This window comes from Camelina sativa, chromosome 7, assembly GCF_000633955.1.
Source record: "Camelina sativa cultivar DH55 chromosome 7, Cs, whole genome shotgun sequence".
NCBI classification, from domain to species: Eukaryota; Viridiplantae; Streptophyta; class Magnoliopsida; order Brassicales; family Brassicaceae; genus Camelina; species Camelina sativa.
This window is the reverse complement of record NC_025691.1, coordinates 7,965,032-7,980,383: the sequence shown is the minus strand read 5'-3', so window position 1 is coordinate 7,980,383 and position 15,352 is coordinate 7,965,032. Positions and strand designations below refer to the sequence as shown.

Sequence of the window (15,352 nt, the reverse complement as noted above, 5' to 3'; positions counted from 1 at the left end):
AAAAAAAAAAAAAAAAAGAACAAGTCTCGAAGACAATTTGTTTGTTGTCTAATCGAAGCAACTATATAAAAAGATTCCTAGATATTACCACATGTTTTTGTCGTCATTTCTTTGAATTTTTTATCGTTTCTCAATTTCATAATGCATATTACGCAATATTTGACTTTAAAGTTTTAACAAAGTTTCTTATGCATAATAACTAGGTTTTGGGGATTAACAAATTTCTCACGCTGTTATTATTATTTCTATTAATTTACATGACAAGTAACATTAAAAAAAGATGAATACACAAATGCAAAATAACAACAGAGATTATATAACACTATATCAACTATACAAAAAGTGTTCTTATCGTCGAACGAAAGTACGTCTTACAAGAAGTGGGAAGCAAAAAACTTTTTTTTAAAAACAATGAGCTCATTGGAATAATTTTTTTTCATAAAATAGAAAATTAAGTAAGGAAAATATACATAAAATTATTAATTAAAAAATATATAAATATTAACTTCTATATAAAAATTAATTGTCTCATATTATTCATCTAACAAAATAATTTCTTCAAAAATATTGTTTTCAACTTTGTTATATTGGTCAAACTTTTTTAATGGAAAGACAAATTTTCCTTATTTTTTAAACCAAAATATACTTCTACTTTCTACTTTTTCAGTTTGGAATATGTTGACCCAAAAAAAAATGGAAGATTAATATATGCATCTTCTTTTTCTAATACTGTATTTTAAAATTTATTGTAGTAGTTTTAGATTGTTTTATTTAATTTATATATTCATCTTTAAATTATTTGAGATTCATATATTATCATGCTTATAATTTTCTATTATTTCATTAATTATGTCAAATTATTTTTTTTTTGTAATTTCTCAACCTTGATTGGTTGGTCATAGACTTTTTTTTGTGCAACCATTCGTTCAATCTCAAAAGGAGATAAAGAGGAGAAAGTCATCAACCTAATGGTTGGATAAAATAGGCTAATGAAACACAAGCCTACAAAAATCATAGATAGATTGGAAAAACATAAATCGTTGTTGGTAGATTCATAGGAGCTTGAAGACAAAGACTACATCATGGTGTGCAAAAAAAATTTTATGAATACATTGAGAAATTTTACATTAGTTACTATCAAAAGATTTTGTGACGTTTTGGAAAAGAGTCTTTAGTTTCATTGGTTGTTGGAGTAAGCCACTTTGAGATAGGTAAAAGACGTGAACATGCTTTCTCCACACAAGAGAAGGGTATAGCCGATATTATCTATATGGTGGAGGAGGTTGGACACAATGTGATCTCCCGAAAAAATGAATGAAGATAGGGAAGGTTAGACTCAAAGTATATTTAAAAAAATTTACCCGTAGCAAATACACAGGTTAACCGTAACGTACATCTGCCCTTATCCCTTCGCGTCGGTTTAGTTCATCTGAATGGTACGGTTAATGCAAAAATATGAACATTCATCGTGACCATCGAGCCACCATCGTCTTAACCAGTTTCATATCGTTGAGGTGCTTCATTGTCGTCACTACCTTCTCTAACAACAACGATGTCTTCTCATTTATCTAGAGTTATATGCGTATCACACTCAAATTTTTTTCTTGCTCATAACCAAATTTCCGCCACATTACTCATTTTGGCCAAGCACTTTTCATTTGTTGACATGATCAAATTGATGAATAAAGTAATCAAACTAAATTGTATTAACCAAATATATTAGATTAATCCGATTTTTAACTGGATTTCAGTGAAAAGACTTAATATTTGGTTATTTTTGGTTTTAAAACTCAAAACTCGAATTATTTGAGAACCAAACCGAGTAATTATATACTTCATATCGTCATACATGTATACAGTATATAATAAAGAACTTCATAAATTCTCTTAAATATAATACGTTTTAAAATAGAATAAATTAAACTAACATGGATGACAAAAGACTTCAAGCTTTTCAAATATCCAAAACTATTTTTTTTCTCATACAATTTTAGTTTTTGTCATGTACATTATATTGGTGGTGTTGTTAACTCTTTGTCAAAGACTCAAAGTGATAAAACTATATCTTGAAATTTAATAGAACCCATCATGTGGAAGCTAGGCCGGAGAAGACCCACTTTCCCATGAGGAAACTCCATTATCATTAAGTTTTTGTACACTCTCCTCTCGTAATCGTCGGTGATCTCTCCATTTCATCTTTAATTTGACGAATATGAAAATATCAACAACTTTGCACACACACACACAAAAAAAGGAAAATATTAGCAACAGAATGATAATACTAAGTAAGAAGAAAACAATAATTGAATCAGATCGGATCTAAGAGCATGTTATCTGATTTGACATGTGGGCCGTTCATGAGTTTGATATTTTGGTTCCTACCTAACTACTCTACGCAATCATAGCTTTCTCTGTTATATTGATAACTTCGAATTGATACAATTTATTTTATTTGTAGTGTGTTGTTGACTTGTTGTTAACTTGTTATCGACATATATTACTCAGATCATATGTATAGGTTTTCAGAAGTTGCAAAAAATATAAACGGAATCTGATGGTTTGTTTTTCAAGAATGACTACTGTTTTTGATTTTGTAAAAACCAGTTAATTACACATTTATGATTTTAATAAAAAATACCGAAAAATATGGTAACCAGCCAATTTTTCTAACAAAATTTGCGTGTTATTTTTCTAAATTTTTCTTTTGCTGTTTTTCAAATATACTATTGTCAACAGTTACCAATTTATCCACATATAAAACCCTATTTATATATATATATATATATGCAATAAACCTATGTTTATTTATTTTTGCATCAATCTTTTGGCATTACTTATGAAATTAATTTTTTATTTTATTTATATGCAAACATTGATTCATTTATCAAAATCTGATGGTTTGTTTTCCAAGAATGACTATTTTTTTGATTTTGTAAAAACCAATTAATTACACAACTATCAATTTAATAAAAATACCTAAAAAATATGGTAACCAGCCAAATTTTCTAACAAAATTTGCGTGATATTTTTCTTTTGCTTTTTTCAAATATACTATTTTCAACATTTACCAATTTATCCAAAAATAAAACCCTATCTTTTTTTATATGCAATAAACCTATGTTTATTTATTTTTGCATCATTCTTTTGGCATTACTTATGAAATTTTTTATTTTATTTATATGCGAACATTGACTCATTATCAAACCTATGTTTTCTGCAATAAATTTTTTGTTTATTTCTATCTGCTTCATTATATATTAAAAAACCCAAAAGCTAAAAATACTATTCAAGATTTAGCAAAAATTAAAAATCAACACCAAAAATCAAAAATCAAAAACCAAAAACTGCAAAACATCATGACTTAAGTCCAACAAAACTGTAAACCATGAATTGTAAGTGATAAACCCAACCACAAACATTAAATTTAACCTAACATTACAAACTATAAATCATACTCCCTCCGTTTCATAATATATGATGTTTTAGAGGTTTTGTTTGTTTCATAATATAAGATGTTTTCAACTTTCTAGATAACTTTTAGATTAATTTTATATTTTCTTATTATTTATTTTATGAATCTTGTTTATGATTGGATAAATTTATTTAAAGTAGGTACGTCTTATTATACATGTTTTTAGCTAAAACATCTTATTTTTAAAACGGAATGAGTATTAAGAGTAAAAGTAATAACTACTGATCTAATTTTTGAACATCATTTTCACTCACATAATTAGTATGCTAATGAAATCTGTTTTGTTGGGAATACTTAAGTTCATTAATAGAAACCTTAAAATTAAGAAAGTCATCTATCCGAGTTTATTTATATTACATCTCTCTAGATAAAAAAAAATTAGTGTTGAAAACAATACTTTTACCATAATTTGTTGAATTTGTCCAAGAAAGACCAAAAAATTAGTAGCATCTAAACCATTAATATTACCTTGATCATATAGTATCAACTCGAAATTCTTTTAAACTTTTACGATAATTTCATATTATAATGAATTATAAGGTAAATTTTTCTTTAGACAACAATAATTTATCAAATAATAAATACATATTTAAATAAAAATACCATGATCCCAGCAACAATAAAAAAAATGGGAAATTTTTAAATACCTCCTTTTCAAAACCACTATTCAAAAATATTCCTCATTAAAATTTTATTAAAAGTGTCACTAAAAATCATGTACTGTATGTATCCAAAAAAACTGTGCTAACTTATAAAAATATAAACAAATTAGCTTTACATATGTGTAAAATTTTATATATAGATTATAAGTATCTTTTAAAAACCTTTTAAAACTTTATAAATAAATATTTGGGTTGAGTCTCTTAATATTTAGCTACCATGTAAAAATACTTTATAAACCTTATAAAATTTTATAAAGTTTCAAATTGAAAATTTGAAAATGAGCATTTTTTTAGAAAAGTATAATAAAAAGAGTATTTTCTCAACATTCCATAAAAAATAAAAAGTTGTATCTTTTAGATATTAATTAATTAAAAAATTACTGTTTTCTTTCAAAAGAAAAAGAAATAAATCTACAGCACATTCTCTCTCTCTCTCTCTCTCTCTCTCTCTCTCTCATGTTCTGTAATCCCTAAATCCCCAATTGGGACAAATTAGTCTCTCTCTCTCTCTCTCACCCACACACCCTTTGCTCGTGCTTGGGGTATGCGTTCTGTGTAGTCAGCTGCTGTATCGGAAGGTTTGTGGGTCTCTCTCTGTCTCACTCTCTTTCTCGTCCATTTTCTCAATTATCTCTGTTGTGTTTTTTTTTCGTTTTTTTTTTCTGATTTTCTCTGTTTTTTCTGATTATGAGACAGTACAAATGTAAAAGAAGATGGATGATTTGTTCTTTGTCTCGTGTTTGGTTGTGTGCCCTAAAACTGTTAAAACGGAGGCTGTTCTCATGATTTTCTCGAAATGGGTTTGAATTCAAATGTTGAATTGAATATTAAAAATGAAATCTTTTTTGACTCAAATTTAAAAAAGTTATGATTTTTAGTAAAGAGGAAATTAAAAATGAAATCTTTTTTGACTCAATTTAGTCTTTTTTTGCCATATCTGTTCTGGAATTTTGCTTTTATTGAGTCAACATATTGAGTGAGCTAATGGGAAATTGAAGTTTAGTCATACATACGCTGGTTCATTGTTACTTGGCTTGGCTTTGCTTAAACTTATGTTAATGTTGTTTACTCTGTCTTGTCTATAGTTTTTGTGAGCAGTGAGTGACAAATGAATAACGGTTCTTGGTTACCTGAAGAGGACTTCAAGGGTCTAGAGGATAATTTCTTTGATAATCTTGTTGAGCATATGGATGATATTCCCCTTGAAGACATTGAAACCGCTGATGATGATGAGGAAGAAGATTGGGTTACCGGGTTTAAAAACCTCGGCCCTCCACCATTGGATGTGCTAACAAGTTTGTCCTCTGAGTTCAATTGCAAGGAACAGCGTGTGAGAGTCCAGAAGTCTGCAACCATTGTGGTGAGTACTGAGTAGTTCTTAGTCTTGTACACATTTAATTAAGCATCTCACTTGGTAGATTATTTATGCAATCACTATAACTCCAATTTGCATGATCTATTATAGATTTAGCCTTCTGACCAAATTTATTGCATATATAAATTCTTTCACTGTGCAAATCTTTGATTTAGGAAAGTTGTAACATATGGTACTTTCGTATTCAAAGTTTGATAGCTTTTTATTGCTTAAGATTNCTCAATTATCTCTGTTGTGTTTTTTTTTCGTTTTTTTTTTCTGATTTTCTCTGTTTTTTCTGATTATGAGACAGTACAAATGTAAAAGAAGATGGATGATTTGTTCTTTGTCTCGTGTTTGGTTGTGTGCCCTAAAACTGTTAAAACGGAGGCTGTTCTCATGATTTTCTCGAAATGGGTTTGAATTCAAATGTTGAATTGAATATTAAAAATGAAATCTTTTTTGACTCAAATTTAAAAAAGTTATGATTTTTAGTAAAGAGGAAATTAAAAATGAAATCTTTTTTGACTCAATTTAGTCTTTTTTTGCCATATCTGTTCTGGAATTTTGCTTTTATTGAGTCAACATATTGAGTGAGCTAATGGGAAATTGAAGTTTAGTCATACATACGCTGGTTCATTGTTACTTGGCTTGGCTTTGCTTAAACTTATGTTAATGTTGTTTACTCTGTCTTGTCTATAGTTTTTGTGAGCAGTGAGTGACAAATGAATAACGGTTCTTGGTTACCTGAAGAGGACTTCAAGGGTCTAGAGGATAATTTCTTTGATAATCTTGTTGAGCATATGGATGATATTCCCCTTGAAGACATTGAAACCGCTGATGATGATGAGGAAGAAGATTGGGTTACCGGGTTTAAAAACCTCGGCCCTCCACCATTGGATGTGCTAACAAGTTTGTCCTCTGAGTTCAATTGCAAGGAACAGCGTGTGAGAGTCCAGAAGTCTGCAACCATTGTGGTGAGTACTGAGTAGTTCTTAGTCTTGTACACATTTAATTAAGCATCTCACTTGGTAGATTATTTATGCAATCACTATAACTCCAATTTGCATGATCTATTATAGATTTAGCCTTCTGACCAAATTTATTGCATATATAAATTCTTTCACTGTGCAAATCTTTGATTTAGGAAAGTTGTAACATATGGTACTTTCGTATTCAAAGTTTGATAGCTTTTTATTGCTTAAGATTAGAAAAGCACGTAAATATTGATCACACTAATCTACATCGCTCATGCATATTACTTGAAAGATTTTTTACACGATCACAGCACACAATAACGTTAGAAAATACGAGGAAAAGGGGATTCATTTTGCATCGTTTGTGTAACTTGATATATTGTTCACGCAATCACATCACACATTTGCATTCGGAAGTAATTTTTGTACACCAAAACATGTCAATTCTTTTGGATTTAAGCTTCAGTTGGTTATTAGGAAAGTGCATCATTTTGAATTGAAACTTCATTTATTTAAGCTTCACACAATTACAATATTCATTTTCATTAGGAAATAGTTTTGCATGTATATCTCCCATTCTATTTAATATAAGCTTCCATTGCTTTTTACTGAATTATGTGTGTGTAAAAGTCAAAGAATCACGCTTGTCTATACGAATTCTTATGTATCGTTTATGCATTATTTAGGCTAGAGATGTGTAAAAGTAAAAAAAATGATTGTTTGTATACATCACACATACATGTTACTTCGGTAGATTATCCACACAATCACAATGCACATTTGCAAGAGGAAAATAGTTAGTTTTGTGTCATTATTAGCTAATGCTTCTGTGAGTTTGAAACACAATTGCTATTTTCTTACCCATTTAGGAAAGCAACTAGAAAATAATCCTCATTATGGTGCACCCGAGAGTGTATATGTTAAGTCTGTGAAATGTATATGAGAAAAAGACTGTGGGGTGTCTTTGGTCTATCACTTTAGCTCTTTCATGTGTCAAATGCCCATGGATAGGAATATTTGCCAGCTATATATATAGAACATGGCTAGATATGTATGGGCGTTGAGTGTTTCTGTTCCTTTGTGGCAGGGAAAGTTTTGGGGTTCTCTTGATCTCTTCAACAACCACAAAGTTACTCTGGTTAGTTTAGTGTCTGTGTTTGTTCTTGAGAGGGACAAAGGAGACACTGTTTTCTAAATCTATCAGTGTGTATGTACATATAGCACAAGAAGGATTAGGCATAGTACCATTATCAATTTGATATGGAAAGCAGTTGATCTGGATGAAATCATGCTCGTGTTTTGTTTGTATACTTTTCTTTGGTTCTCACTTAACTTGAGGGAGACAAACCATAATTGCAGCATATCAGATCCTGTTTTGTAAGGAGAGAAACTGATGAAGATCATGTCTTAGCTTTTACAATGAATACTCTTTGTTTTTTTTCTTTAATTTTTTGTATGCATTGAATATGTTTCTGAATTTTTTATTTACTCACTTTGATTGTCTTCATGCGTGCAGAAGCAGTCGAGTTCTTCGGATGTCTCTTCTACTGTTGATAACTTCCCTCCTGATGTCAAAGTCTCGAAGTTATTTCAGTCTACAAGTCCAGTCTCAGTTCTGGAGAACAGCAATGGTTCCGCCTTGTCCCAAAACCAAAACAGAATTCAGAGATTGGCCTTTCTTGTGAAAGGCACAAGAAGCAAGCGCAAACGCCCCACAACGCTGAGATTCTTCCAATCACTTGGAGCAGAGATGTCTCAGATGTTTGTTCCGGAGGAATCAGAATCTGAGAATTCTGCCAAGAAGAAACGCAAGAAATATAGGAGTCCTCCCCAGTCGGTCTGTAACAGTCCAGAACTATTTAACCCAGATGGGACTGTCCGGAAATGCACTCATTGCGAGACAACCAGGACCCCGCAGTGGAGGGAAGGACCCTGTGGGCGTAAAACTCTATGCAATGCTTGCGGAGTACGGTTCAGATCAGGCCGTCTTGTTCCAGAATACCGTCCAGCATCAAGCCCGACCTTCGTCCCAACCGTGCATTCGAATTCGCACAGAAAGATCATAGAGATGAGAAGGAAAGATGAAGGCCAGCCTGATACCAGAAAGATCCGTACCGTGACTTCCTGAGCATAAGAGACGAAAACAGGGCTTTGTAACTTCAGCAGACCAAATGAGTTTGGTCTATGATAAAAGGTCAAAATTGTGAGGATTTGTAGAATTGGTCAACTCTCTTCTCTTGGAAGACTGATGTTCTTAAAAACTAGGGTTTAGGGTTTGTCTTTTTTTTTTTAATCTGATGCGGAGAGTTTAGGGTTTTTGTTGAAATTTAGGGTCTTAGTTGTTGTTTGATTATTTGGTTATGTTTGAAAGAATGTTTGGCTGACATCTATTTTTTTATCAGAGTAGTGTAGTGTAGTGCACCTTCGGCTCGGGTTCTTATCTCCTCACTAAAAAGAGGACTTATTAACCTGCTTTGGTCCCGGGTCTATTGCCAGAGCCTCTCGGATAAGAGTGATGTAATGCCATCTTTGTTTTCAAGAAGCAACCATATTATTTTATTTTTCAGTATCATCTATTCTCCACTATCACACGACGATGCTTTACACTTTTACAGAATAGGTCGGAAGTCGGAACTATTCGAAGTTTAAACTTAAAACCATAAGACGAAACTAAAATTGTTGTAAGAAAATTTGGATACATCATATATGAAGTTAGACTTGTTGATGAAACCTAATAATGGAAAATGAAAACAGAAACTCACTAACAAAGTCATCACCAAATGTTAAAACATATACTCACAAAGTCATATAACCTGCGCAACCAAAGTTAGTGGGCTTGATATCTTCTGTACATTCATATTTGAGTAGGGTTGGAGATGTCATATAAACATGTATTTTTCTATTCTCGCTTTAAAATTTAGTAATATTTCTTTTCAATGTATCACTCTAAAATAGAGATATACTTTAAAATATTAGTATTAAAAAATAGAGTTACTTCTATAGAATAATCCTAGCATTTCTTCTATTTTGGAGAAGATTTTATTTTATAAAAGAATCTAGAGGGAAAAAAAAATAGACGGAGATTGGAGATGTCTTAACTTTAACAACAAAATTATAAACCATGAATCATAAACCCAACCTTAAACCTTTAGTTCAACCTACTTTTACAAACTGTAAACCATATTAAGAATAAAAATAATAACTACAGTTTCTTTTAAATTTTAACTACAGCTTATTCTAAAATTTTTAACATCATTTTCCTTCACTTAGTTAGTATGCTAATAAAATCTGTTTTAAGATGATACGAAGTTCATTAATCAAAATTAATCTTAAATTTATGAAAGTCGTCTTAACAAATGATTTTACTAAATTTCTTACACGGTTTGTTTTTTGTCGTAACAAATATTAGGACCATCACTTGTTGAACATTTATTATCGAAGAAAAACCGGTTAAATTAGTAACATCAAAAACATTAATATCAGCTTAGTCAAATAATCTGAAATATATATTTTTTTAACTCATACGACAAAATTTCATATTACCCTGAACTTGCAGATAATTTTCTACAATTAAAAAACATTAATTTATTGTTTAATTAATATAATAATAAAATACCAGTATCCCAACAACAAGAAAAAGAATGATTTTTTTTTTTTTAAGTAACAATTAATCAGAAGTTTACTGTATTTTGTATTTTTCAGAAAGAAAAGACAATAAAACTACTAAGTTTCTTAGATATATTTTTTATTATCACTTATACAGGTTGTAATAAAATATGATTAGGTTAAAATATTCTTGAATCTATATCATTGGTGCAAAATCTCAAAAATCTCAAGTTAAGATAAGTTTTGATAATAACAATAATAATAATAGCTGTATTTTTTTTTCCTCTAAAAATGTGTATATATATATTTTTCTTAAATGAATTGCTTAATATAATCTTTTGAATATAAATCCTTCCATTAAAACTTGTCTCAATTTCCTGATATTGTACAAATTAAAACTTGTCTCTATCTATCTCATGTTCTGTAATCCCTAAATCCCCAATTGGGACAAATTAGTGTCTCTCTCTCGCTCTCCCACACACCCTTTGCTCGTGCTTGGGGAATGCGTTCTGTGTAGTCAGCAGCTGTATTGGAAGGTTCGGGAGTCTCTGTCTCACTCTCTTTCTCTTCCGTTTTCTCAATTATCTCTGTTGTGTTTTTTGGATTATGAGACAGTACAAATGTAAAAAAAGATGATTTGTTCTTGGTCTCGTGTTTTGTTTGTGTTCTTATGATTTCTCGAAATGGGTTTGATTTCAAATGACGAATTGATTATTAAAAATGAAATATTTTTTGCCTGAAATTTAAAAAGTTATGATTTTTTTTTTCTTAATTGTAAAGAGGAAATTAAAAATGAAATCTTTTTGACTCAAATTTAGTCTTTTTTTTTGCCATTACTGTTCTGAAACTTTTTGCTTTATTGTTACTCTCTATTGAGTCAACATATTGAATTTTTATGTTGTTACTTGGTTGTTTTTTGGGCAGTGAGTGAGAAATGAGTAACGGTTCTTGGTTACCTGAAGAGGACTTGAAGGTTCTAGCGGATAATTTCTTCGATACTCTTGTTGATCATATGGATGATTTTCCCCTTGAAAACATCGAAACCGCTGATGATGATGAGGAAGATCGGGTTGCCGGGTTTCAAAACCTCGGTCCTCCACCATTCGATGTGCTAGCAAGTTTGTACACTGAGCTCACTTGCAAGGTACAGCGTGTGCGAGTCTAGAAGCCCGCACACCATAACACCAATTTGCATTATCTATAGATTTAGCATTGTGACCACATTTATTGCATATAACTTCTTTCATTATGCCACTTTTAACAGCATGCAAATCTTTGATTAAGGAAAGTTGTAACATAAGCTTCCATAGCTTTTTATTGCGTGATATGCAACTTGATATATATTGTTCATGCAATCGCATTCCACATTTGCAATTTGTATTAGGAAGAGATTTTGGTACACTTGCAACAACATGTCAATTGTTTTGGATTTAAACTTTAGTGTGTTTTTATTGCATCATTTTGAATTTCAAAAAAATCACTCTTATCTACATTAGGAAAGTGCTTCATTTTGAATTGAAACTTCATTTATTTACGTCACACATACATGTTACTTCAGTAGATTATCCACACAATCACAGAGGAAAATAATTTTGTCTCAGTGTTAGCTAATGCTTCTGTGAGTTTGAAACACAATTGCTATTTTCTTACCCATTTAGGAAAGCAATCCTCAGGATGGTGCAGTCGAGAGTTTATATGTTAAGTCTTTGAAGGTATATGAGAAAAGAGTGTGCAGTGTCTTAGGTCTTTCACTTAAGCTTTTCATGTGTCAAAAGTCCATGGATGGGAATAGTTGCTATCTATATATATAGGATATGGCTAGATAGGTATGGGCGTTGAGTGTCTGTGTGCCTTCAGGGTTCGGCTGGTTGCGTTGGCAGGGAGAGTTGTGGGGTTCTCTTTAGTAAAACACAAAGTTACTTTGGTTAGCGTAGTGTCTGTGCTTGGTCTTGAGAGGAACAAAGGAGTAAACTGTTTTCTAAATCTATCAGTGCGTATACTTTTCTTATGGCTCTCTTCATTCTGAACAAATTTTCTTTGTTTCTCACTTAACTTGAGGGAGACAAACCATAATTGGCATCATATCAAATCCTGTTTTGTAAGGAGAGAAACTGATGAAGATCATGTCTTCTTTTTCTTTACTTTTTGTATGCATTTGAATACGTTAGTGAGTTTAGATTCGTTTACTTTGACTGACTTCATGCTGTGCAGAAGCAGGCGAGTTCTTCAGATGTCTCGTCTACTGTTGATAGCTCCCCTCCTGATGTCAAAGTCTTGAAGGTAATTCAGTCTACAAGCCCAGTCTCAGTTCTCGAGAACACCAACGGTTCCGCCTTGTCCCATAACCAAAACAGAATTCAGAGACTTGGAGCAGAGATGTCTCAGCAGTTGGTTCCGGATGAATCAGAATCTGAAACTTACCTCTCTTCTGAGAATTCTGCCAAGAATAAACGCAAGAAACAGAAGAGTCCTGCCCGGAAATGCACTCATTGCGAGACAACCAGGACCCCGCAGTGGAGGGAAGGACCCCGTGGACCTAAAACCCTCTGCAATGCTTGCGGAGTACGGTTCAGATCAGGCCGTCTTTTTCCAGAATACCGTCCAGCATCAAGCCCGACCTTCGTCCCAACTGTACATTCAAATATGCACAGAAAGATCGTAGAGATGAGAAGGAAAGATGAAGACCAGCTTGATACCTGAAAGATCCGTACCGTGACTTCCTGAGCATATATAGGAGACTAAAACAGGGCTTTGTAACTTCAGCAGACCCAGTGAGTTTGGTCTATGATAAAAACATATCCGTAGAATTGGTTAACTATCTTCTCTTGGAAGACTGATAGTGTTTGTCTTTTTTTTTGTTTATCTGATGCGGAGAGTTTAGGGTACTTTTTGTTGAAATTTAGGGTCTTCGTTGTTGTTTGGTTATGTTTGAAAGAAGATGTTTGGCTGATATCTATTTTTTATCAGAGTAGTGTAGTGTAGTGTATTGCACCTTAGGCTTGGGGTTCGTATCTCCTCACTAAAAAGAGGACTATTAACCCTCTTTGGTCCCCGACCTGAGGGGTTTACGGGTCTATTGCCAGAGCCTCTCGAATAAGAGTGATGTAATGCCATTTTTTGTTTTGTTAAGCTATATATTTGTAGAGCTGCTCTTATGGATGCGGTCAGCTGAAGAGTTAATCACTTCATGTTTGAAAAAATGATAATGTAAACTATAAAAATAAGATAATTAGGTCGTGCTAAACATTAATAATTAAGTTTAACTGGCTTATTTTTGTTTATATGTATATTTTGATCAAATTAATTGGGCTAATGTGGTAGTTTGATTTTTTTTAAATGGGTTATGTTAGGACAATATGGTTCAACCTAGTTTTGATAATATTTTGAGAAGGGAGTCAATTTAAATATAAAAAAAATAAAAAAACAAAAAAACAAAAGTTAACCTATTTTTTTAAAATCCATGGGGTGTCTTTTTAGTTAACTCTTTCGACAAGTCAACATTAACAAAGATTTTTGCAACATCAAAATTGGAGCATGCAGACGCACAGGATGACCTGCTGCACTTGTTATGAAACTTAGTCCCTCCCAAGAATACATATTCATCGGAACATTTATCAGAAAAACCCATAAAGGCACAAATGTCTTCTCCGCTTGCTCTTCTTCCGCATTTGGAGTCCACTTAGTAACCACCATTGGCACTTCTGCCATATTCCACATACCTCTTTTGAGAATCCGAGCACGAACCAGTGGATTACTAACCCGAAATCTCAGAGTTGTGGCATTAACTTCGTAGACATCAGTCTTTTGCGAATCAATCCCCTGCTTCCAAATTTTATTGACAATAACATGAACTTTAGCAACATGTGGCGCCGTATCTAGAAACTTCCCGACTATAAAATCTTCCCAGAGCGGTGTAACATTTTCTATAACCTCATCAGGGATCTCTACAGATCCATGGGTGATTTTAATGAAAATTTAGATGGGGAGGAACGAACACTCACGCTTTGAGCGCCTGCCTAATTGTTGAAAGATTTAGACTAGACTGAGAATAATGATTTAAAGAGGGCGAAACAAAGGACTTTTATTCTGACAGCCAAAGATCGCTGAGTTTACAAAGTATTCCGATATATGCCGAACGGCTATTTACAGAATTATGTATTCTCAATATGACTATTTAACTTCGTGCTAGAATCAGACTTATGTCAGACTCCTGCTCCAGATCCCTCCCTTCCTTCTCCATGCTTGTCCCTCGGTATTTATAGCTGATGGGACGTCTCAACCTCATACCTCAAAATCAATGTGGTACCACTTTAGGGCAAAGTCGGTGATTGTCTCTTTGCAGGCTGTCGTTCGATGGGCTGTCCGTCTTTATTGGGCCTTCTAGAAACTCTGTCGGCCTGATAAGGATGATCTGGTCAGTCAAAGATTTTGAGGCTTAGGTTGACTATTCGGGAATGGGCTAGGTTGGAGGCCTGTTAAGGCAGGGTGAAACCCATATCCAACCATTGTCCCCCCTAAGTTCATCGGTCGATCTTGATTTGAGCCAATGAGTTTTTGTTTGTGAATTTTTGGCATGGCCCATTTACGAAATATCATTCTGGGGTCTCGCGTTTTCTTTGGAGAAAGTCAGATCAAAGCGTCGCGACTTGGGAATCGTGCCGTTTTGCGCCCAATCGCGGTGTCTAGGGTTTCTCTTTCCTCCTCTTATAAAAGAAGGGTTTTTGGAGCGTTTTTCTCACTTCTTCTCCAGCCGCAAAATTCGAGGTAACCCCTTTATACCTTTAGCTAGTTGCTTTTCCTGTAATTTTAAGCTTGTCATATTAGTAGCATTCGGTTGGATTGTTGTTGTAATTGCTGATCTCGATTATAATGTCGAACTCATGTGAGGATTACATGAGGGAGCGTTCGACATCTAGTTCCTCTGGGGCCAGATCGTCTAATCATGCTTTCGGTATGTCTGATTCCGAGACATCGACAGAATCACCGAGGCTTGCGAGGCGGTCCAAAAGGTGCCGACCAAGGAGCCGGTCTCCTAAATTTAGAGCCAGTCTTGGGTCCCTCTCTTCGTCTGACACACCCGTTGAGCCAGAAACGGTTGGTTTTGCTCCTGATCGAGTAAACCGCTTCGATTCTCCTCGTTCTCGTGATGATGCGAGGTCTGCTAACGCCTCATCCGGAGATGAGATCGAGGTTGGCGAAGGGGTTGACTATCATGACGCTCCTTTTGACTCTGGTCTGACGCTCTGTGATGCCGAATCGCTTTTTGCCATGACTGATTTTT

At 33.3% G+C, this 15,352-nt stretch overlaps 2 protein-coding genes across 5 annotated transcripts; both read left to right on the top strand.

Annotated features, from left to right (window-relative positions):
• Window positions 4,556-9,031, top strand: LOC104700700 (putative GATA transcription factor 13). Of its 3 annotated transcripts, none has more exons than XM_010416245.2 (3): window positions 4,556-4,712; window positions 5,220-5,494; window positions 7,982-9,031. In XM_010416245.2, the coding sequence occupies exons 2-3, from the start codon at window positions 5,243-5,245 to the stop codon at window positions 8,591-8,593; spliced, it is 864 nt and encodes a 287-aa protein (XP_010414547.1). In that variant the 5' UTR covers window positions 4,556-4,712; window positions 5,220-5,242; the 3' UTR covers window positions 8,594-9,031. The 3 variants fall into 3 exon arrangements, with proteins under 3 accessions (XP_010414547.1, XP_010414545.1, XP_010414546.1); XM_010416243.2 differs by lacking the exons at window positions 4,556-4,712; window positions 5,220-5,494 and adding exons at window positions 5,740-6,465; window positions 7,553-7,603; XM_010416244.2 differs by lacking the exons at window positions 4,556-4,712; window positions 5,220-5,494 and adding an exon at window positions 5,751-6,465.
• Window positions 10,400-13,216, top strand: LOC104700698 (putative GATA transcription factor 13). 2 transcript variants are annotated; one of them, XM_010416241.2, is made up of 3 exons: window positions 10,400-10,607; window positions 10,996-11,215; window positions 12,289-13,216. In XM_010416241.2, the coding sequence occupies exons 2-3, from the start codon at window positions 11,006-11,008 to the stop codon at window positions 12,769-12,771; spliced, it is 693 nt and encodes a 230-aa protein (XP_010414543.1). In that variant the 5' UTR covers window positions 10,400-10,607; window positions 10,996-11,005; the 3' UTR covers window positions 12,772-13,216. The 2 variants fall into 2 exon arrangements, with proteins under 2 accessions (XP_010414543.1, XP_010414542.1); XM_010416240.2 differs by having other exon boundaries at window positions 10,404-10,607; window positions 12,283-13,216.